Raw genomic sequence first — 27,970 nt, forward strand, 5'->3', positions numbered from 1 at the left:
TCAGCAGTACAGAGCCATCATTAGCCACTGGAATAACGGGGAAGCAAGTTACAGTCCATTCAGACCCATCTCTGACATTCAGTTAAGGATGCTTCACCTCTCAGTCACCTGGTGACTGGACTTGGGGCCTCCTCCCCCTCACTCCTGGGAAGCCATGGAGACAGGACACTAATGGATGGCTTAGCCAGAGGGACCACAGCATCCAGTGGTAAGTATAAATCAACCTGAAATATAATCAACCTTGACTTCTCCTGGTGCCTGTGAATGATGATAGCCAGAGATGCAGGTTGATTCTATATTCAATTTACAATGCAATTTTCCCCCACGAATTCAATTTGGCATGCTCTTGATAGCAGTGCGCAGGTGTGTGGACCAACTGGGCAGCAGAGATCCATTAGAGCATATTCTACATGTTTACATTTATGAACCCATTTGTCTGACAGCTTTATGTGCGTGTGATGAATGGTCACTCTAACTCACACGGTGGGGATCTCTGGGAGGCCACACCCCAGGCCAATTACATAAAAAGGATGATGCTGATGCTGGTGATGATGAAGGTGATAATGGTGACGTTACCAAAAGGATCAGAGAAAACCCCAGAGTGAAATCCCAACAAGTTGGCTGCTACTCCTTTCAGACCACCTTGAATGACCTTGAGATCTCCTTAGAGAACCAGAGATGGTCAGGGCTGCAGACACTCTTAGAGACCACCTCACTCAGCCAGCTCATCTCACATATTGGGAAGTTGAGGCCCAGAGTTGTAACATGATTTGCCCACAAATGGTTACAAGGGGTACTGTGGCTTGTAACTGTCTATTCTCTTATTGATAGCACACTGCTTTTTAGAAGCCTCCTCAAGTTGTGGGCTATCCTGTGTCAATTGCCACACTGACATTGTCCTGCTCTCTCAGTGCTGAGTCTGCTATGGAAGGACTGCTTGAGATCAGGAGGTGGTCTTGGGGACCTTTGCTTGGGGATGGGCTCAGGAGTTCTAAAACCATTGCCTCTCTAGCTGCATCCCACCTTCACACTCAAACACGGGAGTGATTGAGGGTAGACACACGCTATGGGTCCCTATATCTTAGAAAGTGAAAGTCAATCGTGTTCAGCTCTTTGCGACCCCATGGACTATACAGTCCATGGAATTCTCCAGGCCAGAACACTAGAGTGGGTAGCCTTTCCCTTCTCCAGGGGATCTTCCCAACCCAGGGATCCAACCCAGGTCTCCCACCTTGCAGGAAGATTCTTAACTAGCTGAGCCACAAGGGAAGCCCACCAGGGAACCTTCTATATCTTAGAAGGTTATTCCATAAAATGGACATCTTGGATCAAGAGAGAAACCCCAGCTTTTATCAATCCCTTCCTAAGCAACTCAGAGAATGTGTTTTATTTTTTTGGCCACCCTGCATGTGGTATCTTAGTTCTCCAACCAGGAATCGAACCTGCACCCCCTGTAGTGAAGCACAGAGTCTTATCCACTGGCTTTCTAGGGAAGTCCCAGAGAATGTTTGAGACAGAAAGGGCAGATGATTCAACTCCAGACTCCAACGTCTATGCAGCAAACACCATCTAACACCACATCTGGCCCATAGAAGGTGCTCAGTAAATCCATGCAACCTGAGTCATTGGGGAAGATAATCAGTGTCAGACACAGTGTTGTTTTCCCCTCAGCATATTACTTCAATCATTCAACAAACACTTGTACCTTCATGTGTGCCTGGCACACAGCGGGTGCCCCATCAGAACAATGCCTGAATGAATGAATGCAGTGCTGCCTCCTGAACTCAGCAGAACGAAGGGTCCCCAGCACCCTTCTCCTTCACAAGACCCTGGACCCACACTGGCCACCACTCTTTAAAATGACGAGACTCAATCCCGTGAAGGTCTTACCTCTGGCTTCTGGAGGTATATCCCTTTGCCATCTTGGGTCAAGTTTTGGAAGACATCTGTGAAAATGCAGCAGAAAGGAACACAGTTAATGTGTGTGTGTGTGTGTGTGTGTGTTGGAAACATAAGGGACCATGCATCCCCTCACCCGGGAACCCAATTTTGGCCTTAGTGCAACCACACGCGCCACACTTGTTCTAAGCAAGCCACCTCACACCTCTGCCCTGGAACAGGCAAGGCATCCATGAGTTTGGGGAGATGCAGCCAGGTTTCACAGAAACAGAGCCAGCATCCCCAGAGTTCCCAGCACTGGCAGCCGTCCTCTTTTTGCTTGAGACAGGTGGGCAATCCACGGGGAGAGCAGAGGAAGCCCGGGTCCACCCTCCTTCCTACCAGCTCACCCTCCATGTTCTCCACACGCAGCATCAAGTGGACAAAGTTGACGAAGTCCATCTGGAGGTCGGGGCGGCCGTAGCGGATAAGCATCAGTTGGCAGACGTCGTCACTGAGCACGATTCCTGCAGGGAACACAGGCTCCCGCCGTGGGTGCTGGGACCTCACACCTAGCTCCCCTCCCACCTGACGCCCCTAAATTGTCCCTCCATCTCCAGGACCTGATTCCTAATAGCCCGGGGTCTTCTTTGGCAGGGTTCATTGTGAATTAATTACTTATCTTACTAATCTTATTTTCTCTCCATTCTCTGTCCCTGTCCCCTAGGCAACCAGGAGGATCTCTGGATCACGCGGGTTACTGGCCTTCCAGGCAGGAGACAGTCTGCTTAGTGGTCAAGAGAATCTGTTTTGGAGTCTGGGAGTCCTGGAGGTAAGCCCCAGGTGACTTAACTTATCTGAGCTGCTATTTCTTCCTCTGCAAAGTGGGGATTATGTCTAGGTGCTGGCAAAGACTAAAGTGTGGGTGTGCCAGACCTCAGCAAATGTTAGCTGTGAGCATACTGGTAATAACCCATGTTTTAGTTAACCACAGATACTTATCTTTGGGCCTCTGAACTCAGGGAGTAACCCTGCTCTTTAGAATGGCTGCAGGCTTCCCTAGTGTTTCAGTCAGTAAAGAATCTGCCTGCAATGCAGGTAGACCCAGGTTTGATTCTTGGGTCAGAAGATCCCCTGGGGAAGGAAACGGCAACCTACTCCAGTATGCTTGTCTGGAAAATCCCATGGACAGAGGAGCCTGGCAGGCTGAAGTCCACGGGGTCACAAGAGTTGAACACAACTTTGTGACTAAACCAGCACCAGGACGTCACGCACCCCTGCCCCACCCCGTCCCACCCCCAGCCCCACTCCCCGCCTGCTGTGTGCCTACCTGCCTCCCTCATGGCAGCCCTCAGTTGCGCCCAATTCAGGGATCCTGATCGGTTAGTGTCTTGCTTGTGGAAAACCTCCTGGGAAGAACACAAAGCAAAGGCTGAGGAAGCCAGCCATCTCCAAGCACCCCCTGAGAGCCCCTTGCACCCCAGTATCAAGCCTGCAGGACTGCTAGTAAGCATGAGGCTCCATCTTCACTAGCTGCCCAGACAAGAACAGGCTGGGGTCTCCTGGCCGGGATCCCACCCCATCCCAGTTGTCCTTTAGGCTGTCAGAGGGGGCAGTCTTTCTGTCATGAAGGATGGAGAGACAGGATACAAATAAACATGCTTAATCTAAGCGAATTATCCAAATTGTGAAGGGTTTCCAACCTGATGACTCAGGAGACAGGAGGAGAGTTGTGAGCACTGACTGGAAAAGTAGGCGGGAGCCAATTTATGAAGGACTCTAAAGGCCATGCTGAGGGTGTGAACTTGATCTGAAGGGCACAGAGAGTCTCTTCCTTTTAGTTAGGTAAGGAAGGAGGCAACGTGATCAGATGTCACTTTCAAAATTCAGAAGATGATTGCAGCAGGCTCTCTGGGTTTGGGAGGGAGAGGAAGAAACACTCCAAGGACACTTGGGAAGACTGGGTGAGTGGTTGGGTGGTGTCAGGCGAGTGTATTCTCGGTTCTGTCTCGTCTCAACAAAAATTTGAAGTGACGGACATTAGAGCCCTCGGCATATCATACCTCTCGGACAGACCGTGCTATATAGCTCTCAGGTCTTGGACAGACCGTGTTATAGCTCTCAGACAGATCAGTGTTACAGCTCCATGTTACAGCTCAATTTTATTTATAAAATAGCAAGAAAATATACCCTCGAGGTGTGAGGGCATGCCGACCCAAAGATGCAAAGAGAAGAGAGGGGGAGACCCAGCCCTTTGGCTCCTCTTTTTATATGTTTTTTTCTCCCCTTCCCCACCTCCCCCCAACCCCCCCGCCCCGGGGCCTGCCCTATGTAAATTGGGCTAGCCAGGAGTGCTGTTTGTTCTACCTGAGGTCCTCACTCCAGTCCTTGGACCTTTCTTTGTTCCATTTCTGCGGACTTTTCCCTTCCTTGTCTTTTAGCCACCACCATTCTGGACCCGTTTCCTATTCTAACTACCTAACAGTAGAAAGGGCTGAAAGGGAGAGAAGTCTTTTTACAAGTTTTGCAGAATTGCCATTTCTGCACCATCCTGCGGGAGGCAGGCTAAACACTTGTTCTCACCTGATAGAACATCAGCTGCTTCCACAGGTCCCTGAATTCCTGGATACTCACAGTGCCGGATGCGTTAAGCTGATAGCAGGGTTAAGGTCAAAGCCCCCACGGGAGTTTCATGCCCATTTCTGGAGGCAGTGATGGGCCCTCCACAGAGCCGCAGGCAATTTGGGACACCACAGTCAATGTTGGACAACCCTAGCTGGCCTCCCCTGGCTGGTCTGTCCAGCCCAGGGCTCCCTGGCCGTTGCTAGGAAAGGACAGAATGAGCTGGAACACAGCAACACTAGGAGGAGAGGTGGGGATGATGGTGGTGACAACAGCTTCCATTTAGTGAAACAGGGTGTTCTGATGTGGCCTATTTGATACAGTTTAAATAAAACATGTAAATATTTTATCACTGTTGTTAAAACTAACTTATGGATGGATTCAGGCACAAGGGTGGATGAGGAGTCCTTTTATATTTAGACATTTTGTGGCAAGTCTAAATGTGGCAGCTCAATGGTTGGCTCTGCAGACCATGTCCAAGTCCCCCCACATCAGAGAGACTGGGTTAAAAATCCCACCACACGCCAGCTATATTGGAGCCCTGACTAGTGCTAGGTGGGGGGCCTAGCGCTGAGCTACACACTTGACCTATGGAACTTCATTTTCACCTAGCAGTTGGGGTAAGTACTAACTGGCCCCTGCTATGGATGATGAAATGAGAGCTCAGCGAGTATGATCTGGTCCAAGTCCATATATCTGGTGACAAGGCTGGGACCTGCCCCAAAGCCTGCACACCTGACCACCATCCCCCATCACCCCCGGCCTCTGCAAAGTTGCTAACAAGATTCCTTGTATTTGCAACCCTCTTCACACTGTCCATTCTACATGCCTCTCTGTAGTGTGGGTAATTAAACTCCAGTTAACTTGTCCACTTAGAAAAGCAGAAGGTTTGCTAGAAAGATCACAGGGTTGAGGAAAACTGAGTTCTCGGCAGGTCACTGAACTCCAAGCTCTGGTTTCCCAATCTATAAATGGGGGCAGCTGCTGCCTCATCAGCAAAAGGAAAACTCAGAACCCTGAGGCTCCTTTAAAAGCTTCTTGTCATCCAGAGAAGTGTTACTACCCACCACCCTGCAGCTGCCTCATCCTCACTCTTAGGAAATAAACTTATTGTTATTAATAACAATGCATGTGTGCTAAGTCATTTCAGTCATGTCCGACTCTGTGAGACGCTATGGCCTATAGCCTACCAGGCTCCTCTGTCCATGGGATTCTCCAGGAAAGAATCCTAGATTGCATTGCCGTGCCCTCTCCCGGGGATCTTCCTGACCCAGGGATCGAACCTGGGTGTCATGCATTACAGGCAGATTCTTTATATCTGAGCCACTAGGATATTGATCACTTATTCAATGATTCAGTGACAGTTCTGTCCTTAGCACTTTATCTTATTTGCATACCAATCCTACAGAATAGGCTTTAACACCACCCCATGAGGACTTTGTCACTCATCAGAGCCCTAGTTTAGTGCATTCTCCAACAGTAGAATGCATCTACCCACAAACCTGGAAGGATACATCCAGCAGAGCCAGGATACCCTGACAGGCCTCAAGGCTGAAGAAAGGCTGTTTGCTTCCTAGACCTGTGAAGGAACAGAAAGAGTCTGCATGGGAGTGGCCCTGGGACTGCGTGGACCTTTTTCCAAACAGGAAGAGGCAGTGCTGTCTAGACCCTCCGTGGGTTCCAAGGAGCATCATTTATGTTGGGGGTGGGGAGAATAAGAGCAGTGGAGACAGAGAACGCTTGGTGGGTGGGGGGTGCAGGGGGTGATTCCTACCCCCAAGGAAAGCAGTAAAACCCTGCAGAGAACATTCTGGCTTACACAGTGGGACAGATGGATGAACATGGCCCTTTGTAACTGGTGGAGTGGCAGAGGGGTGACATTTTGTAACTGGGGGAGTGGCAGAGGCAGGCAGCCAGCTAGTCACAGACTACCCAGCCTGAAAGAGCAACTTGTTCAAGCTCCGACCCAAACTGGGAGACAGCCTCAGACATCTTGACAGCGCTCCTATCTGCGATGGGACCTCTCTTTTTCACTTGAACCCATAGCTCCAAGTCGGGAGAAATTTCTCATTTAACTCCAAAGGAACCTCTTTTCTCATTCATTCACTAGTCCTAGTTCTACCTCCAGAAAAGCATAAATAACTATCTGTCCTCTCCTCGACATCTCCCCTCCATTCTAAATATCTAAACATTTCTCCAACGCTTCCCCAGATGACATGGTTTCTAGACCCTCACCTCCCTCTTCCATGAGCTATGCTTTGCCAGCTTCTTCCTAAAATGTGATACCAAGACTGGAACATACTCCTGTAGCTGCAATTGGATTAAGCAGAGTACAGTGGGTCTATCATTTCCAAAATGTTCAATCTGCATTTCCCAAATTAGGTTCCAAGGAAGATGTTTTGCAGAGAAAGGGTTTTGAGTTCAAATACATTTGAAATATTTTGTATCTACAAGCCTTTTCTCCATTATCATGTACCTTAGCACGTGACTGGTATAGAGGAGTCAACACTGAAATTTTGTTTAATGCAGAATTACCTAAGCTCAATTGACCATAGAACGTAACCCCTTATATTTCATGGAACACTCACTAAAACCTAATTTCCTAAGCACAGTTGACCATAGAACCTAACCCTTTTTATTTCATGGAACACTCACTAAAACCTTTTGGTTTCTAACATTTCTGGGAACATGATTTCAAAAACACACATCTAAAGCTTCCGTTAAATACTGCCTGAATTTGGATTAGCTTATTTAGCAGCAACTTAAAACTATTAGCACATGTTAAGCCCAAGGTCAACTAAATTAACCAGATATCTTTCAAATAAACTGCCACAAAGATGAGTTCTCTTCTGTTATGAACTTGTGCAACCAATTTTTTAAAAATTACAAAATGGCAGTTTTTAATTATCACCCTGACTGCATTTCATCTTTTTGGCTTGGGCACAGCTTGTGGTGAACATTCTGAATTTCAATTCTGTTGTCTATTAATGATTCCTCCCAGCTCTGTGCCATCTGCAGATCTGATAAGCCTTCATGTCCTGTCTTCTTCCAAGCCATTGATAAAAGCTGAGGATGTGTAGGGGGACCAAGGGCAGAATACAGCGCTTCATCTAAGTATCTAAACATGTAGACTCTGATCCATAACATAGAATTATCCCTCTGGTTTCATATTTATATAACTCTTGGGATTGACGCTAAAATTTTGAATCATATTGCTACTTTCCAACCCCCACTTCATCACTTGTTATGGGAGACTTTACCAACTATTTTGCCAAAATCTATAGTAGCTCTTTGATCTGTCCACCAGAAACACTCTCATAGGAATAAATGAAAGCAATGTGTCCATCCATTCTTTTAAAAATTTAAATGTGCAGAAGCCACCTCTTTTAGATAATTTCCATAGAATTTTTTTTTTTTTATGAGGAGTAGGGAAGGGGTGCATCTCATATTCTATCATTTCTAGAGCCTCGCCTTCTGGCTCTTTTATGATATTTGAGTGTGGTTTTGAGAAACCATCTGGAAATTATACAATTTCGGAGTTTGTTTGGGTTTGAAGTCTTGGCTTCATATAAAAGAGAAGCAATCAAATACCCTTCAACTGTTTGGTTTACTTTTTTCATTTTAAGGTTCATTCTCTTGCCTGGAGAAATTATGTTCTTCTCATTCAAAATCTACATATAAAATACTTTTAGATGGGCTTTAAGCTTTCCTGATGATTTATGCCAGGCTTCACACAAAGGCATCCACATGGAAGTTCTCCTGTGTGATGTGCTCCCTTCTATCAGATTTTTGTAGGTTAATCAATTTAAATATGAGTTCATCAGAGATCTCCCTGGTAAGCTACCAATACTTATTTATTTGCTGAGTTGAAGAAATGAGTACTATTCTTCCACATGGACTTTCTAAGCCAAGAAAGGAATACTCAGCTATTCTTCTCAAACTAGCAAACTAGTAGAAATCTTTATTTTCTCTACCATGTATCTCTACACACCCAACTAAGAAAAAAAAAAAAAAGAACTATTTTCCCAAGCTGCATAAATTCCTCTACCTCTGTCTGAACACACGACCCACCCTGGTGCAGGACATAGCTGCTGGGGAGACCAGTGGGCATTCACATGGTCCACCAGGAGAAAGAGAAGCAGACCCAGAGTTCAGAAAATTTGTGTCCCCTGAGTCCAACAGGAATGACTGAAATACTCACCTGACCAGGGCATATGGTTCAGAATATTCTGCAGTTGGATCGCATTTATTTCTGGATACTGAAGTGGAAGCAGAGGGTCGGGAGAAAATCATCATTTCTGAAGGCTCATTAGATGAACCCACAGATAAACAAGTCTGGGAAAAGCCTCTCCCACATCTGCTTAGCACAGCACATATGCCATTTCTGGGCAGAAAAAGTGACACTGTTTTCTTATACATAAGGACGTGACTAGACATATAATTAAATCCAAAATTTCATAAGAACTTCAACAACAGTTTAACTGAGTGACAAATTCAGAGTGCCCCAGCAGGGCAGGACTCTTAAGAGGAAGACAAATAGAAGTGTTTCTCAAACTGGGTTCTATAGAGATGCTGCAAAAGTTTAGCAATTGAGTTTCAATTTTATTCTTATTTAACTATCCTTAGCCAAGAGTTCAGATTTCCATTTTAGACTTCATCAGAAGCCGCTCTTTACATGGACATTTGACTTTAAAATATGTTAATGAAATGTAAGTACCATAAAGTTGAACTTATAAAATGGTTATGATACCTGTTTATATTTATCTGTTTTATATATCTTAGGATTCTCTATGAGATTCCCTTTGATAAAAGGACTGCAGCAGAAAATGTTTGGAAACCCCTGGCAGGGAGGAAAATTCTTAAAAACATTACACAGATTTTGATGTAGCCTCTGTGACTATACTAAGCAAATGCCAGTGTGAAAATGAGAAAAGATGGGAAGGCAGGCAACTTGTGAATTAAATCAGGAGTGTTACTAATGCAGGAAGTTCATGTTCTTCCAGTTTTAAATGACATCTCTCAGATGTCAGACCCAGATTTCTTGCCCTGTTCCTAACTGGGTTTACTGTCCTATAAGTTAAGAATGGGGTGGCTTTCTGCTGGTGCTCAGACCTGGGTGAGCCCAAGGAAAGAACTTGAAAGGCTACCAGGTGGGTAGCCTTCCTCTTCCCCAGTCCTCTTACCAGTCCCATCCTCCACAGGGGACCACCCACGGGGTCTTTCTCCCTGGGTTTCCATCCTCCAGATACCCCAGGGCTCGTCATGGCCACACCCCACCCTCCCCTCCCAACACTGAGTCTCACCCCTGCCATGTTCCATTTTTTCAGGGTTTAAAAATTGAAGTTGTTTCTCCCACAGCAAATCAAGGTAGCTTCCAAGAGCAGATATGCATTTTATAAGAGGCTTCTGAAAACAATGGCTCTATTCATTTGTCTAAAAACTTGAGGGCTTCCCTGGAAAGTGGCAATTTGGGGACTAGGAAGCCTTAAATCACAACTTAAACACAGGATCAAGCAAAGACAAAACCATTCTTCATGAAATTAGAAGCTCCACAGTGTCCCCTGCTCCTCGTTACCTCCCCTGGTCAACTTACCTTTTCAAAGAGTTTAGTGAAGAATTCATCCTTCCCTTCACTTTGGTCTACAATTTCCTATAGAAACAGACATACAGAAGGACAAGGTCATTCCCTGGACAAAGGGACTCTCATGCATACACTAATGGGTCATGGCCCCCAGGCCTCTGAAATCTATAAACTTGACCTTGACCACTGCTTTAAATTTTCTACCATAGCCTTCACACACATCCCTTGTTTCTCTAATCCTCAGTGGCTTGGGAGAAGTAGCAAACCATGAAAGGGGCAGAAGAAACACCAGGTAGAAAGAAATAAGAGCATGGATGTATAACTCATGCACAAGGGCTCTGGGCCTTCAAGACCAAGGACCTGATCAGAAGGCCAGTTCTCCTAGTACAAAAACAGCAGAATCTGAGGACTTTTAGAGCATGATAGATAACACAATATATGTGCCATAGAGGGCTTCCCCAGTGGCTCAGCGGTAAAGAATCTGCCTGCAACACAGGAGACAAGGAGATTCCAGTTGGATCCCTGGGTTGGGAAGATCCCCTGGAGGAGGAAATGGCAACCCACTACAGTATTCCTGCCTGGAGAATTCCATGGACAGAGGCTGCAGTCCATAGGGTTGCAAAGAGTCGGACACAACTGAAGCGACAGAGCATGCACATGTGTGCCACAGAGTAGGGCCTGCAGGATCTGTGGACCTCTTCCCCCTAAACCCTAATGTGAGGGGAGAAACCTGCCCCCCCGGCTTTGTGAACAGATCCAGTCATGTGGAAATCCACCTGAAAACTCACCTTGGAGAAGATGACACTGGAATTGCTGCCAATTTCACTGAGAGGGGAGAAAAGACAGACTTACTTCTTGGGGCTAGCCTTGGGAATCTTTTGGCCAATACCCTCCCTCATCTTCCCAGTTCCTTAGCTAATGCACCACGTGGGCCTTGCCCGGCTCCACCTCATGCCCCACTTGCCCTTGAAGTGTGCAGTCTGGCACACAGCTCAGCACTTCGCTGTACTTCTCCACCTGCCCTGAGCTCTCACCCCCTGCATTTGCTCAAGATGAGCCCCCCACCCCAACCCCATGTGCCCTTTCCTCCCCCCACCCCACACCCTCATCTAACTACACCCAGTCACACATTAAGGCTCAGAGGTCTCATAAGGCGGTGAGTTAAGGACCAAGTTAAACTACCTATGCCCAAAACATGAAGGAAAAAGAACTGGGTCCTATGTACTGAAAGGTAGTCATGTCAAAACAATCCTTGGCAAAACACTGTGCTTCGCTTTATTGTATTTTTCACAGATTAAAGGTTGGCGGCAACCCTGTGTTGAGCAAGTCTATGGGCGCCATTTTTCCAACAGTATTCACTCACGGTGTGTCTCTGTCACATTTTGGTAATTCTCACAATATTTCAAACTTTTCATTATTGTTTTATTTGTTATGGTGATCTGTGATCAGTTTTGTTATTATTGCAAAAGATTCTAACTCCTTGAATGCTCAGACAATAGTTGCCATTTTTTTAGCAATCAAGTATTTTTTACTTAAGGTATGCACATTGGGTTTTTTTTTTTTTTTTTGACACAATGCTATTGCACAATACTACAATACAGTATAAACATAATTTTTATATGCACTGGAAAACCAAAAACCCCTGTGACTCTCTTTAATGAAGTATTTGCTTTATTGCAGTGGTCTGGAACTAAACCTAAGGTAGGCCTGTTATAAGTTTGGCTGGGGTATATGTATATTGAATTGTCTGAGCCCAATAGTTGATGACAGCCTCCCTCATCTGAACAATCCCAGTGCCTCCTGTCAGAATCACCACCTCCATGAAGCAACCCCTGCTTCCCCCAGGACCATGGAAAGTTAGCTCAGATGCTCCTCCTTGATGTTCTCCTAACACCCTGGGCAAATAAACACTTGCCCCAGACAAAGTGCCACATAAATAACTGCTCACATATCTATGTCCTTTCCAGACTTTGAGCTCCTGGAGGGCAGGGCCCAGGGCTTTCTAGCTTTTTCTCTAGCAGAGTGTTCATTTGTTAGGAGAGCAGGGAGGAAAAAGTGAAGGTGTCTCCATGCAGAGAGCTGCCCTGCTCTCAGGCTCGCCCTGTCTCTCTTCTGTGTGGTCACAGAGACCACTCCACATTTTCCGCTTACTCGCTCTCCCTTGGCCCAAGTGGACCCCAATGTCCGGGAGAGGATTGGCCCTTACTGAAAGATGTGCTTCCTGGAGAAGACTCTGAGGACGAACTCAGACTCCTGCCGGGCCTCAGATGTGCAGGGCACGATCACGTACATCCCTGGCTCCAGCCACAGTTCCTGGCTCACTTCCTTCTCTGTGAGAAACGTCGCAGGGCGACTCAGGGACGCATTTTTCCAGAAGAACTCAGAGGGCAGTTTCTTCTGGGCATCAAAGCTCTGTAAATGGAGGACAGAGGGCAACAGATGAGGTGATCACCCAGGGCTTGTGGTCAGGCCTGGGCACCTTGTCCAAGAGCCAGGACTAAAGTGGCCTCTGATTTGCCAAATGCTACCTGCGCCAGTGGAGGGGAGAGGAGTGGAGAGAAAACACCAGAACATGTCCTGAGTAGGCACCTCTGCTGGAAACTTACATGAGGCTGAATACATTGGTCGTTTGATTTGACTTTGTGTTAAAACAACATCATGCATAGAATGAGGTGAGGAATGTCACTGCGTCTACATATACACGTTACAGTTGAGGGTCTGAGGCTCAGATAAGGTAGGTCATCTGCACAGAGTTACTCAGCAGGTAAGAGTCTCTGCCAGTACCGGAATTCAGGGCAGCTAAGCCCCAGTGCCCATGTTCTAGATCCTTCCTGATGCTGCCTCCAGGTATGCGCTACAGTTTCAAGGTTGATTATGACATGATTGTGGTCACAGGTACACACATACCACCAGCCATCTCCCTCCATACAGATCACCTGGACATTCCACACCACCTCAGGGAAGACAGCCTCATAAAAGGGAAAGAGGACTGGCCAAAATCCAGAAGACCCAATCAGAGGTCTGACTTATGTTTTGTTTTTACATCATATTTTTATTCTCTCTTCCTCTCTCCCTCCCTCTTTTACTTCCCTCTGGCCCTATTTTTCTCTCTCACTTCCTCTTCCCTTGGCTCTCATGAAGGCTATGGTGGTCCATATGGGGATGCATACCTTTGCTGATAAAGACACTACACCACATAAAGACATTTCCCCCATTCCACTCAGGGCTGGGGAAACAAAATGTATGTCCTAGTCCTGCTTGCTTCCTTATTGAGAAAATGAGAACTAGAGAATCAGTCCATTGCTGTCTTTGCCCTGGTTTCCAGGAATCTCAGAACTCACTTTTATAATCAGCTGTAGCAGCTGTCCTATGTGTAATGTTCCTGGTAGAATCAATTGCTTCCTTCTCCGTTGTCCATTTATAACTTTTTTCTCTCCAGTTGAATTCTATAACTGGTTCACGGTTTTGCTATGTTTACACTTTTTATTGTAAGTTGACCTAAATTCTATTTAGGAATAGGCTTGATATAAATAACTTTTTCTTTTTAAATTAATAGGTAACTTTGGAAGCACTCAGTATTCCCTCGGGAGAGAAGAAAAAAAAAAAAAAGCCCAAACCTAACTAAGACACCCAATGCAAAATGGTTTCTTTATAAAAATCCTTTTATTCTAATCAGTCTAATATGAGAAAATTAAGTTTTTCACTCCTGTTTTCTTTGGGAAACAAAATAATAGCTACCACCCTTCAGAGGCCAGGATAGCTCAGGCCTTCTTAACTGATCCCTCTAGGCGGCAGCTGAAACAGCTATCCTTGTCCCCTGCCTGTGTTTTCTGTTTTGTTTTCCCAAGCCTTTGTCCCTGTTTCCTAGGCGGTGGGCTGTATGGTCTCCTGTTGCCCCCTCTGTTATAGATCTATTTTATTATGGGCTTCATAACTCAGGCAAGATTGTAATTTATCATTCTTCCTCTGCTGTGACAGTCTGCAATATTTGCCGTAGGTACTTATGTAGAGATTTAATAAATTCTAAAATTTATTGGTTCTGCATCAGGCTCAGACGTCTCTACAGAGGCATAGGGACATTCGGGGGTCCTTGGATAAAAAAGAACAGCTGACGTTCTTTGCTTGCACACACAGGCAGTTGGCATTACTGCCGGCCCTTTCCAGAGCTCCTTACATAAGGCTCCTGCAGTCACAGCGACACCAGCCACAGGGGACATCACTCCCAACCAGGGCCGGAGGGCAAGTGTGCGACTCACCTGGCTCACCTGAAAAACAAGGAAAAAAAGAGGCCTCATTAGGCGGTGATCCAGCTCTTTCACAAGCACAAATTCTAACAGAGGCTGATTTACAAGAAGACTCTACCCAGAGGCCACTGCCCCTCCCAGAAGACTTGTTGTTCTAGTCAGTGACATTTTAATCCATCATTAGAAATTCTGGAAAGGGATGAGGGGGGAGGCGCAAAGGGAACCAGAATTAACTGTACTAACTGTGTGCCAGGTACAAAGATAACACTATCCACAGGATCTTCTTCTGCTCCACCCTTTGCATAATTATCTCTGTCCCCATTTTACAGATGGAGAAACATGTTCAAATGCAAGGAGGTGGCTTGTTCTAGATCATGTATTCCCAAGGGACAGAGACAGGATTTGCACCCATGGTGGACAAAGGGAGTGGGCAGACAGAGACAAGTGGTAAAGAGGACAGGGAAGGGGGAGAAAGGATAAGACCCCACGAGAGGCCTACTGACCCTGAAGAGGTAGAAGCCAATGGCGAGGTGAGGCTTCCGGTTGCGGTGCCGGTGTCTGGGCTTCTGGAGCAGGGACACCAGCACGCTGCAGAGCATCTGGGACCTCCTGCCCTCCTGGGGCCTCCAGACCGACAGCAGGAACTGCGGGTTCTTCCAAAATGTGTCTGGTGCAAAACACAGCAAGGTGAGACAGGTTTCCCTAGCATCCTGCTCGCCAAACCACAGGGAGGGGCACAGATCCAGGGCACCTGCCTGGGATTCCCACCCCAGGGCCATCTGGACAGAGCTGGGGCCTCTTCCACCATAGCTCTGTCCCTCTCCCACCCACCTCCTCCATCTCGGGTTCTTTTGTGGACACACAGGCCAAAGGTTACTCTTCCTGTATTAATAGTTTGGGCCCAGCACACGGCCTGGCACAGACATTGTGTCCTGTATATTCATTGCCTGGGTTGGTGACTGTGTTAACTAACTGGAGAGTAGATGCCCGTGGTGCCAGGGCAGCTGCATGTTAGTGGAGACCAAGGCTTAGCTTATGGGCAGCTTCAGCCTTTGGGGGGGACATTGCTGCTACTTCTAAGTCGCTTCAGTCATGTCCGACTCTGTGCAACCCCCTAGATGGCAGCCCACCAGGCTCCTCTGTCCCTAGGATTCTCCAGGCAAGAATACTGGAGTGGGTTGCCATGTCCTTCTTCAATGCATGCATGCTAAGGCGCTTCAGTTGTGTCCGACTCTGTGCGACCCCGTGGACAGCAGCCCACCAGGCTCCTCTGTCCGTGGATTTCTTTAGGCAAGAATGCTGGAGTGGGTTGCCATTTCCTTCTCCGAGGGGGACATTGAAGGGGAGAGAAAGTCAGAACTAAGACCACTGTGACCTTGCTGAGATCCTACCCATCTAATCTTTCCTACCATGGAGATGGCTCAGTACCTCCACTGTGGAGAAAGGGATGCAGTCCCCAAACCACTGCACTTGGAGAATGTATATGTGTTCATCTCCTGTACTTGATGACCTGGGAATCCTTGACTTTGCTTCCCTATCAGACTCTAAGTAATGAGGGCCTGGTACATACAATATAAATACTAATTTCATCCTGCCTGTTACCTCGTTGTTACTTCAGCATATCAAAGGCCTTGTTCAAAAACCACAGAAAGATGTAACTTTTCTATTATGCTCATGCACCTGTGGACTCCTGGTGCTGGTTGGGAAGAGAACCCACCCTCTACAAAGTTGCAACCCCAACAGATGGGCAGCTTGACAGTGTTCTATGCCTCTGCAAATTAGGACAAAGGTGTCCCATCTTCCCGCTTGACACAGCCCAGGGCCAGCACACACAGCTCCGCCAGCAAAGCCCCCTACCTCCTCAGCCAGATGCCCCCGGCAACGGCTCTGCCCACAGCCCCACCTTTGCATGGAGAAGCTGCCACATTAGACACGAAAGCCTCTGGCTTCCATATACAGACTCACCTCGGGGCGACTTCATCCGGCCCCCAGCAGTGCTCCCATTCTTCCATCTCCCCTCCAGCAGGGTGTATGACCACTTTTGGCCCACCTCCTGAGTCAGCAGGCCTGGGCTCAGTTTACAGATGACCAGAAGCATGAAATGTGCTTTAAAGTCCCGCAGTGACATCCTGTGTAGAGGATGAAAGAAAGAAAAGAAAGTGTAGTCGCTCAGTCGTGTCCGACTCTTTGCGACCCTGTGGACTGTAGCCCACCTGGCTCCTCTGTCCATGGGATTCTCCTAGCAAGAGTACTGGAGTGGGTTGCCATTTCCTTCTCCAAGGGATCTTCCCGAACCAGGGATCAAACCCGCATCACAGGCAGATGCTTTACCCTCTGAGCCTCCAGGGAAGCCCATGGAGATGACATTCAGTCATCAGGACCAGAGGGAAGCTATAACTAAGGACTGGGCACCTAGCCCTCTCTAGACCCAGAGCCCCATCCTCCATGCCCTCATGCAGATCCAGGAGAGTGGGGCTGGCTGGAGCAACATGAGGGTCCATCACCAGCAAGTGGTGCTGCGGAGAAACCCCCCTCTGTGGCTGAAAGCAGCCTCCAACAATGGCTGCCTGAGGGCAATGATCCTGCACCACTGACAGTGGTGATAAAGCAGAATTGGAGTATTCATAGCTGTCCATTGATTTATACATGCTAAATGAAAATCACACAGATCTGTTCCTAGTCATCTATTGATAAAAAATCTTTGCCCCTACAGGCTAACGTTATGGCCCAAGGCATGCCACCTGAAGCAGCAGATACTCCATTTACTCTCTGTAACAAGAAAGTAATAGTATTTTCAGGGCTCTTGAGCTCAATGACCTCTTTAAGAATAAGTCTGAAAAGGATTGGTAAGGGGAGAAGAGGGGCCCATGGGACAGGTTGGAAGTTAATAGTAAGGGTGAAATGCAGAGGAAATGAGGAACAGGTGGGTCTCATGTCAGACACCCAGAAGCAGCATCAGCTCAGGGCATCTTGTGGTCTTTCATAAAAAGTGGTGAGAGGCTTTGGGGTGGGTGGGATAGTACTGCTTTGCTCCAGAGGGCACAGGTGCAATAGCTTATAGTGTGGCAAGAAACAGCAGTCAGAGAAGAGGTGGTGGCCACCCCCACGCTCTGCTCTGAGCACCCACTGAGCTCCATGTCACAGGTCTCTGCTCTGATCACAGAGACTGTGGATGCTGGATTGCCCTGCTAGGCTGTGAGCCCCTCAAGGGCCTTCTTGGTCTCCTAAAAGAAATGCCTGGCATATATGAGGCACCCCATAAATGTCTGCTGAATGGATGTCCTAATGTAAGCCAGGGCGTGTGTTCTGAGTCCCTGCATCAAATACCAGAATTCTCCATCATCATCCTTTCTCAGCAGCATAATCTTCTCCTTGGGGCTCAGTAGATCCCACATACTCGAGCTGAAAACAGAAAAGAAATGCTTTCAGGGGGGAGGAATGGATTACAAAGGATATGCAAGAAATTCTTCTTGCATTATAGAGCTCTATAACGGGCTTAGTCACTCAGTCTAGGCACATTACTTACTCTGAGCCAAGCTCTGGACTAGGCTTTTGACATGTTTTATTTTATTTTTTTGACATGTTTTATTTTATTTAAGGATAACAACAACTTTACAAACTGAGGGGTTTTATTGTCATTTTTGTGTGCATGCGTGCTAAGTTGCTTCAGTTGTGACCGACTCTTTTGTGTCTCTATGAACCATGCCCCTCCAGGCTCCTCTGTCCATCGGATTCTCCAGGCAAGAATACCTGGAGTGGGTTGTCATGCCCTCCTCCAGGGCATTTTCCCAACCCAGAATCAAACCCATGTTTCTTATGTCTCCTGCACTGGCCAATGGGTTCTATACCACTAGTGCCACCTGAGAAGCCCCACTGTCATTTTTAGAGATAAGGAAATTGAGGTTAAAAGAGATCAGGTCACTTGCTTGAAGCCACAAAGTTATTAAATGCCAGAACTACCACTGGAATCTATATTGCTATTTCTTTTTTTCACAACCCGTCATTTGGACTTTATTTCTGGCCATAGAAGAGTAAGGCTTTCATGTATCACTTCCCCACTATAAACAGCTAAAAATGGGACAAAATACAGGAAATAATTGTTTTTAGACACAGACAGCAGGCAGCACAGAACTGTGACCCCAAGAGGACGGAGACAAATGAAGTGAGCCCTAACACTGACTAGACTCCTGCCTGAAACTAATTCCCCAGACAGTGATGCAGGGACAGGGACCCCAAAAGAACTTGGCAGTCTTGCTAAGTGGAGGAGACAGTCTGAAGTTCAGGGAGGACAAGGAAGCTAGAATTTGCTGGAAACAGTGCCCAAGAGAAGAGGGATACTTAAGGAAGGAGCTCCAGAGAACTTCATAGGGGGTCCCTTGAGTCTTTGGCTAAAATAAAATCTGTGCATACATGGAATGAAACCCCACAAGACTGAATTATACTGAGAACAATTCCCAGAGTTGACACTAGGTTGGAAATCATTTGAATTCCCACCAGCCAGGGTTAAAAGACCTTATAGAATACATGGGGTCTTTAGTAAAGAACCCAAAAATTCTACACCTTAGTAGTGAGGTCAAATTATCCCCTCAATAAAGTTTTTCCTAGATCTGTCCTAAAAGAAAACTTCAGAGTATCATTTTAATCCCTAAGCAACTAAATTTACAATGTCCAGCATCTAATAAAAAATTACTAGGTGTATGGAGAAGCAGAAAATGTGATCCATGACCAGGAATAAAAACTGACCTAGAAATAAGAGAAATATGATTGAACTAGTCAATAAGGACATTAAAACACCGATTATAAATATGCTCCATGTTCCCAAAGATGTAAAGGGAACTATGGACATAATGAAAAGAGAAGTGAAAGATATTCTCAAATGGTATCTCTAGATTTAAAAAATATTTATTTAAAATGAAAACTACTTTGGATGAGATGTTAACTGCAGATTAGATACTATGGAATAGTGTCCATCATTTTATTTAATCCTTATCACACTTCTGGCTCAAAGAAGGTTGCTTAAGATCACACAGCTAACAAAGTCAATTTAACTCATTTTTTCTCAAAACAAGCACTTGTTTTCCTAAACAAACTACTAGCAACAGCATTATGATGCTATATTTCCGTAACACTTTAAAATTTATGTATATCTTTGGATGCCATTTTTCCACATAGACCCAGTCCCTCTGACAATTCTCTTTATTAAAACATAATAAATAGAGTGCAGTACAACCTATCAGGAGTAAAATTCTACTTATTTTTCTGAGCCTTCAATTTTTCATCCATAAAAATGATTCAGTGATGATGCACATGTGAAAATGTTTCTGTACTCTTAAGTGATATGTGAAAGTGAAAGTCACTCAGTTGTGTCTGACTCTTTACTACCCCATGGACTATACAGTCCATGGAATTCTCCAGGCCAGAATACTGGAGTGGGTAGCCTTTCCCTTCTCCAGGGGATCTTCCCAACCCAGGGATCCAACCCAAGTCTCCTGCATTGCAGGCAGATTCTTAACCAGCTGAGCCACAATGAAAGCCCAAGAATACTGGAGTAGATAGCCTATCCCTTCTCAAGCGGATCTTCTCAACCCAGGAATTGAACCAGGGTCTCCTGCAGGCAGATTCTTTACCAACTGAGCTATCAAGAAATCCCCCAAGTGATATGTAGAGTTAAGTATTACAAATCTTCATTGCCAGAGGGGAAAGGACTACAACACTTGGTCTGCCTTTCTGCCTGTGCCCTATCCCAGCCCGTAGCCTGTAAAGCCCGCATTCCTTTAGGGTTGATTTTAGACAGAAACAATAAAAAAGAAGGGATCTAATCAGAATGTCCAGAGGTCATTAAATGTAATTAGAGTGTAGGGGCCAATCCTGATCTGTCTGACCCTGACTCGACAAGTCCAAGTGTACACTGACTAGAAAGAGCAGTGGATTAGATGCCAAAGACCTTTCTTGAGTCATGCTGTGAGACCTTAAAGAGTTCACTTAATCCAACCAGTCCATCCTAAAGGAGATCAGTCCTGAATATTCACTGGAAGGACTGATGTTGAAGCTGCAGCTCCAATACTTTGGCCACCTAATGCGAAGAACTGATTCATTGGAAAAGACCCTGATGCTGGGAAAGATTGAAGGCAAGAGGAGAGGGGACGACAGAGGATGAGATGGTTGGATGGCATCACCGGCTCGATGGACATGAGTTTGAGCAAGCTCCAGGAGTTGGTGATGGACAGGGAAGCCTGGCTGCTGCAGTCCACGGGGTCGCAAAGGGTCAGACACGACTGAGCAACTGAACTGAACTGAAGCATCACTTTCTTCATAAGTAAATGGGGATGAAATCACCTACCTTATAATAGTGTCGTTTGGAGGACTCAGTGAAATGATAAAAATTCAAAAGGTTTAGCACAATGCTGGCAAGCTCTCAATAAATATTAACTTTAATTATTATAATGAATGAAGTGAAAGTGAAAGTGTTAGTCATTAAGTTGTGTCTGACTCTTTGCAACCCTATGGACTATAGCCCGCCAGGCTCCTTTGTCCATGGGATTCTCCAGGCAAGAATACTGGAGCGGGTAGCCATGCCCTTCTCCAGAGGATCTTCTCCACCCAGAGATCAAACCTGAGTCTCCTGCATTACAAGCGGATTGGTCTGTGTATTTAAGCAATGTATATGTATGTGTGTGTGTCTGTGTAAATCACTTTGCTGGACACCTGAAACTAACACAACATTGTAAATCAACTATTATTCAAATTTAAAATGAAAATAACTGTAAACATGAGGGATTGAACCACACAGTCGAAAAGCTTTCCTGATTCAACCTGAGACCAAAAGCATGCACTGGAATTTGTGTACCAACAACAAACTTCTTTGCCGCCTTCACCTACCCCGTCCTCACCCCTCCCAGCCAGTCTCAGAGGTTCACCTGTCACTCCAGTCTCCTCTCCACTCTATCTTCCCCCAGGGGTTCCGCAGCTTCACGAGATACTCAGGTCCATGTCTGGTGGTCACCTGCACAAAATGAGAACCAGTTCAGGTGGCTGGGCTAGAGGGCCAACCGCAAATGCTGCAGATATCTGGGTGAGATTCATGCCTGCAGCTGAGACCTTGAAATGAACCATCAAAGGCCCTGGGAGTTGGCAGAGGAGAAAATGGCTCTGCTGTTTTACTTGCTGTGAGACCTAAGGCAAGTTACTTAACCTCTCTGTGTCTGTTTCCTGATCTGTGAGAAGAAGTTAATGGTTACATCTATTGCATGAGTTGAACATTCAAAAATATGTCTACTAAGAATCTGTCAATGTGATCTAATTTGTAAAAAGGGTCTTTTCAGGTATAATTAAGTTAAGGATTTTGAGATGAAATCACCCTGGATTAGTATGGGTCCTAAATTCAATGACAAAAGTCGTTACAGAAGAGAAAGGGAAAGACAGAGGAGAAGGGAATGTGAAGATGGAGGCAAGGACGGGAGTTATGTGTGTGAAGTTAGGGAAAGCTTGACCCACCCTGAGTGGGAGGAGGTACAGAAGGATTCTCCCCAAGCCATCAGAGGGAGGATGGGACTAAAGACACCTGGATTTCAGACATCCGGCTTTAGAAAACACTGTGAAAAATACACTTCTCTCGCTTTACATCTCCCAATTTCTTACTTACTCATAGGACTGTCATGAGCATTGAGTTAACATGGTAAAGCAGTTAAGACAGTATCACACACTAAGTGCCACATTTTGTTAAATAAATATAAAATCATAAAAATAAATATTTTAAAGTATAAATTTTGTTATATATATGTGAAAAATTTCTTGACACACCAAACATGACTGATGGAGATCTAGGAGATAGAAGTCAGGTATGAATGGAGTTGAAAAAAATCTGAACCAGAGTTAAAGGGAATTGGAGGACTTTGGGGAAGTCGCATCCTCTATAGAGTAGCAGAAGTTCTCGAAGATTCAACCTGCTGATTCCTTATCTCCATGCTCTGCTCCTGCTGCTCCCTCCATTAGAAAGGCCCTTCTCCCCTGACACAAATCTACCCATCTTTTAGGGTCAACTCAAGGCCACCTACCCTATAAAGCCTTTTCTGACTTCCCTCCAACCCAACCAGATAAATATTTTCTCTCCTACCTCTAAACCCCAGAAGATTTTCTTCATTGCTTCCTTCTTTCAGCTTCTACTTTGCTTCCCTATAGATTTCAAATATGATTTGTCTCCATACTTGATGGTAAACTCTTTGTAGGCAGGGTCCCTGTCTGGTTCATCTTCCTCTCAATGTTTAATAAAGCTCAAAAGGTAGAGAGCAATGGAAGGAAACTAGAAGATGGTGGAAAAGGAGCATGTGAGAAAGAAGCAGGAATTTGAAGGGAAACCCCATTTCCATTTAGCATATCATTTGGCAGCCCAGGGCAAAGCGAAGCTCAAGAAATGGTTATGAGACACAAGAAGGCTGTGTGTATGCTTGGTCACTCACTCATATCCGACTCTTTGCAATCCCATGGACTGTAGCCCATGAGGCTCCTCTGTCAATAGGATTTTCCAGACAAGAATACTGGAGTGGGTTGCCATTTCCCTCTCCAGAGGGTCTTCCCAACGCAGGGATTGAACCCACAGCTCCTGTGTCTTCTGCATTGCAGGCAGATTCTTTTACCCACTTAGCCATCAGGGCTAGATGGCCGATTGGCCAAGGCTGCCCCATGGCAAGAGAGGCTGGGATGATACTTGGAGGCGGCAAGGCCTGAACCCACCATTTCACCCGAGAAGAGTGGCACAGAGGTGTGGGAAGCCCACCACCTGCTTCGGCAGGCCCACCAGAGAATTCACCCCTAGACTGGGCACGGATAGTAACAGTCACCAAGATGAGGTAATGCATTGGGAAAAAGCCCTGGAGAGAAGGGAGAGGTGGAAGGGAGACAGAGGAGCCCGGTCCTACTCACCTTCCAGATGCCTGTGAGTGTATAGGCATGGCCATCCACCAGCCCATTCTCCAGCACCCGCTGCTTCTGCAGAGACAGAGAACTCCTGTCAGTGCTCTGTGGGGTACAGCTAACCTGGAAGTCGGGGGGACCTGTTGGCTGGAGCAAGGGTTTATGGGGAGGGTTGGGAGAGACCTATGTGGTGTTTCCCTACAGTTTTTGAAGCTCTTCAGCAACCACAGTCTCATTTGAGACTTTGAAGAAGTCAAGGGGCCATTCTGCAGTGATTATCATCCTGCTTTCCGGAGGGCAACTCAACTCAGAGCTGCTAGGTCATGTGAGGTGACACGATGGTCATTAACGGAGGCAGGGCTAAACTGAGGACTGCCTACTCCAGTTTCGGGTTCTTGTTTGTTATGAAACTAGACAATGATAGCTAGTAGAGCCGGTAAACTGCCTTGCATGTAGTTGACACTCCAGAAATGTTAGCTCCCTTCTCTGCACACCATCTGTATTCTACGGGGTTCTTGCCTGCCCTGGGGGCTCAGCTCTGCTCGTTTAGTTTGAACATCAGGACTCTGAGTGCAGGAGTTGGGGGAGTCCGGGGCATACACTGAGGCAAGAGCAGCAGCTGGTGGGTGAAGGGAAGGGGAGCAGGGGAGGAGGCTGTCCTGCCTGGGCACAGCCCAGTCTCACCCCACAGTGGGTCTGGCAGCCAATCAGGGTTCTGCTGCAGGCGGCTCGGGTTAGGACATCCCAGAGATTGTCAGGGGCTTCTGCCAGGTTGATGGTCATTGTCACCCCTCCGGTGAAGTCCACAAGGGCTTCAGACACCTGTCCACGATGCAAGTCTTCATAGGAGCCAGAGAGCCTGCCCAGGGAAGGAACAGATGTGAGAAAAGGAAGGGTGTTTCTACTGTACGCAGCACAATCCAAACAAGACTAAAGGACCTTCTGCTTGGTTATTCCCAGGGTGTGTGTCTGCTATCCCTTCCTCCCATCCCAGGGGCAAAAAAGAAATACATAGTCAGTTTCTATCCCTACTACACAAGTCCATCCATCAGGGAAAGGTTGTTCCGATGGGGTGACCCTTACATAAGAGACCCTGGATGTGTCACTTCTATATTTGCTGAGCTATTCCTCAGTATCTCACTTGATAAACTTCCCCTGCCTCTTCTTGCCTCCCTCAATGTTGATGAGAGAGAGACAGAGACAGAGGAGGGGAGAAGGGCCAGGAAGGAAAGGGGAAGGGTTTGTGCGGTTGTCTTACTTAGCATAGGCCTTTTCCAGAAGAGCTCCCCAGAACAAGTTTTTGTAGGTGGAAGAGACAAAGACCAGCTGGCCAGCTTCATTCACAGGTAGTCGGTCATCCACCACGACCGGAACCCACTTTCCAAAGTGCCAGAACTGGAAGGAGAGAAGGTCATGGAGGATGGTCAGCCCAGGGAGCAGAGACATGACTCTTGCAGAACCCTCTTTCCTATGGCCTCCTCCAGGCTGGGGCACCCAGAGGACACTCACCCAGAATTGGAAGATGCCAGCATACTGCTCCGTGAAACTCTGATTCAGGGGAACAACGCGACTCAGGATGTCCTGGTGCAAACTCAGAGCTTGCAAAGCCGCCAAGAACCAGCAGTCACCTAAGCCAGAGAACACAAGGTATCCACATGAATCTGCTGGACACACATGCGAAGACCGCAAGTGTCTGCATGGATGTACTGTACAGGCCTGCACAAGCTACCAGTGTCCATGTGAATCTACTGAGGACTAACTGCAGGCAAGAAGTGCCTAGTCCCAGTTGCTCTCCTCTCTGGACTTGTGGCCTAGTTTAAGAGGAAGGAATTCTGTATCAAAGAGAAAGATGGTGAGTGAGCAGAGCAGGGGGCAGGGAACATCGTCTGGAAATCAGACTTGACACCAAGAACTGAACCATATTCCTAGACTAGTTTTTAGTTTCCCATATGCCCCGACATCAGGAACTGGGACCCAAGCCCAACCAAACTTTTCTAAAGCCTGCTTCTGTAACTGATTTATGCACTTCTGAGAAAACTTCAACCCTTCTGGACTCCATTTCTCTGTCTGTGAAATGTGTATGACTACACATGTGCCTTCTGTCATGGCAAAGGGTTTTTCCTCTTCCCTCTAAAAAGAAGTTGGGTTGAGGATAGATCTGCTCAGATCCTAAAGCATCTAGTAACTGGTATGCCAAGAAGGACTCATTACAGGAACTATGGTAGGGTGAGTCCATTTTCCCAAGATGAAACCCAGACCTGGAAACTGGTTAGGGAGGAGGATCGTTAGGCAAGGTGTGGCGCTCCCATGCATCCTCAGAGGACCAGTTGTGATCGTTCTCCCAGAAAATGACAGCATGTCAAGATGGAGCTCAGGGTGGCCATTTCCTCTCTTGGGATCTCTCAAGCCCCCTCCTCGCCACCCCCCTCTTTCTTGGCTGGGCTGGGCTGGCAGGTGCCAGGTGTGTCTCGGGGCTGTGCAGACTTACCTACCAATCCCTGGCACAGATCCAGGCGTTTGGCCTTGGCAGAATAGAAAAGGGGGTTGCTGTGCAGCTCCTGCAGGAACAGACAGAAAAGTCCTTCTGGTGGAGAACAAAGAAGCCCCTGGAGCTACAGTGACCATAGTTTCTCACGTCCCTGAACTAGACTTCTGGGCACATGGACACAGAACATATGAGAAATCAGGGCTATTTCGGGATTCTGCCCACTGTATTTCTCATTCCTTCTTGCTGCTCGTGTTAAGTCAGAGTGCTAGAAAACCCTGGGTAGATAGTGAGAAGTAGCACTTGTCCCTAACATGCCTTTTCTTGGAGTATCTGTGACAAATGGAAGCATCTGTTTTCTGGGGTGTTCTCATTTTTCCTAGAGATCTTCTCATTCCCACTATTCTCCCTGCTACTCCTCCTTCCCACCTCCAACCCCCAGTCTAACGGGTCTCTTTGGCTTCCATGCTGAGATGCAGGTGGGGGTGGCATCAAGGGGAGAGTGTGGGATGGTTTCTGCTCCACGGCACACCCTAAATCCCTCCATCTTTGCCTGGGCTCCCTTCCACAGGCCCTCAGCAAAGGGGAGACCTGGGCACCACACCACAAGGTCAGGTTCGTGATAGACTTGCTACCTCAGCAGTTCCCTAGATTCTCTGGGAGGAGAGTCTTGGCTGTCATCTAGTGTAGCAGGCTTACTGGGGAATTTACACAGAGGGACTTGGTAAGTCTGGGGTTGCAGGTTCTGATGGGGTTGGCTGATAGGGGACAGAAAAGGGGAGGATTTGTAGCCCTGAGTGACTTCGTTCTGTTCACCAGCCATCTTCAACTTGTAAACCAAATTTGGGGGAGCTGGGTTGCCTTTCAACACATTAAGAAGTTGCCTGTGAAAGGAATTGTTGGTGCATTTCACAAAGAGAAGACTTTTTTAAAGTGATTAGTAGCTTCTTCACCTAGGTGTTTCATGAGCCAGATTTGGGGAGGGGAGTATTAAACTTCCTCTCTGGGGTATGGAGAAAAGGGAACCCTCTTATACTGTTGGTGGGAATGCAAACTAGTACAGCCACTATGGAGAACAGTGTGGAGATTCCTTAAAAAACTGGAAATAGAACTGCCATATGACCCAGCAATCCCACTCCTGGGCATACACACCGAGGAAACTAGATCTGAAAGAGACACGTGTACCCCAATGTTCATCACAGCACTGTTTATAATAGCCAGGACATGGAAGCAACCTAGATGCCCATCAGCAGATGAATGGATAAGAAAGCTGTGGTACATATACACCATGGAATATTACTCAGCCATTAAAAAGAATACATTTGAATCAGTTCTAATGAGATGGATAAAACTGGAGCCCATTATACAGAGTGAAGTAAGCCAGAAAGATAAACACCAATATAGTATACTAACGCATATATATGGAATTTAGAAAGATGGTAACGATAACCCTTATATGCAAGACAGAAAAAGAGACACAGATGTATAGAACAGACTTTTGGACTCTATGGGAGAAGGCGAGGGTGGGATGATCTGAGAGAACAGCATCGAAACATGCATATTATCAAGTGTGAAACAGATCGCCAGTCCAGGTTGGATGCATGAGACAAGTGCTCGGGGCTGGTGCACTGGGATGACCCAGAGGGATGGGATGGGGAGGGAGGTGGGAGGGGGGTTCAGGATGGGGAACACATGTAAATCCATGGCTGATTCATGTCAATGCATGGCAAAAACCACAATAACATTGTAAAGGAATTAGCCTCCAAATAATAAAAATAATTGGGAAAATAAATAAATAAATAAACTTCCTCTCTGACAGATGGTATTGGTCAGTCACATGGAGCCAAGCGGTACACTGAGATATATTTCTGGCTGCAACTGTTCAGTGTACTTCAGGGCAGGGGGTAAAGGAGTGCTTAGACCCCTTTCAGGATCACCCTGGATTTTCTCTGGAAAATGGGAATGTGGGGACCTCCCTGGAGCCCTTCACGTGGGGATCAACAACAGTGAGTAAGCCCCGAGCCCTGGGCAGGCGGTCTGGGTGCTACACTGCACGCGTGGGGTCTAGAGGCCCCTTACCAGAGGCCGCTTCCACTGCAGGCGGCTCGGCAGCTTCCGCAGCAGAGGCCCGCTGCCGATGGAGCACAGGGAGGCCGGGAAGCTCTTGTCCTCAAAGAGACTGCCGTCCCTCAGGCACCTTTCCTTCAGGGCCTCGTAGTCCTGTCTGGGGAGCTGCGAAAAATGCCCCAT

The 27,970-nt window shown here is 46.8% G+C and overlaps 1 protein-coding gene across 1 annotated transcript; it reads right to left on the minus strand.

The window, feature by feature from the left end:
• On the minus strand, positions 1 to 27,970 carry CAPN14 (calpain 14). Its single transcript, XM_065928787.1, has 20 exons — positions 27,800 to 27,970; positions 25,724 to 25,793; positions 24,745 to 24,863; positions 24,494 to 24,630; positions 23,920 to 24,094; positions 23,245 to 23,307; positions 21,243 to 21,328; positions 17,653 to 17,727; positions 16,291 to 16,454; positions 14,814 to 14,992; positions 12,288 to 12,493; positions 10,870 to 10,906; positions 10,094 to 10,150; positions 8,702 to 8,759; positions 6,015 to 6,079; positions 4,462 to 4,530; positions 3,209 to 3,287; positions 2,289 to 2,405; positions 1,891 to 1,946; positions 1 to 27 (listed from the first exon to the last, which is right to left on the minus strand). The coding sequence occupies exons 1-20, from the start codon at positions 27,968 to 27,970 to the stop codon at positions 1 to 3; spliced, it is 2,010 nt and encodes a 669-aa protein (XP_065784859.1).

The sequence above is a fragment of the Muntiacus reevesi genome, chromosome 3 (genome assembly GCF_963930625.1).
Source record: "Muntiacus reevesi chromosome 3, mMunRee1.1, whole genome shotgun sequence".
NCBI classification, from domain to species: Eukaryota; Metazoa; Chordata; class Mammalia; order Artiodactyla; family Cervidae; genus Muntiacus; species Muntiacus reevesi.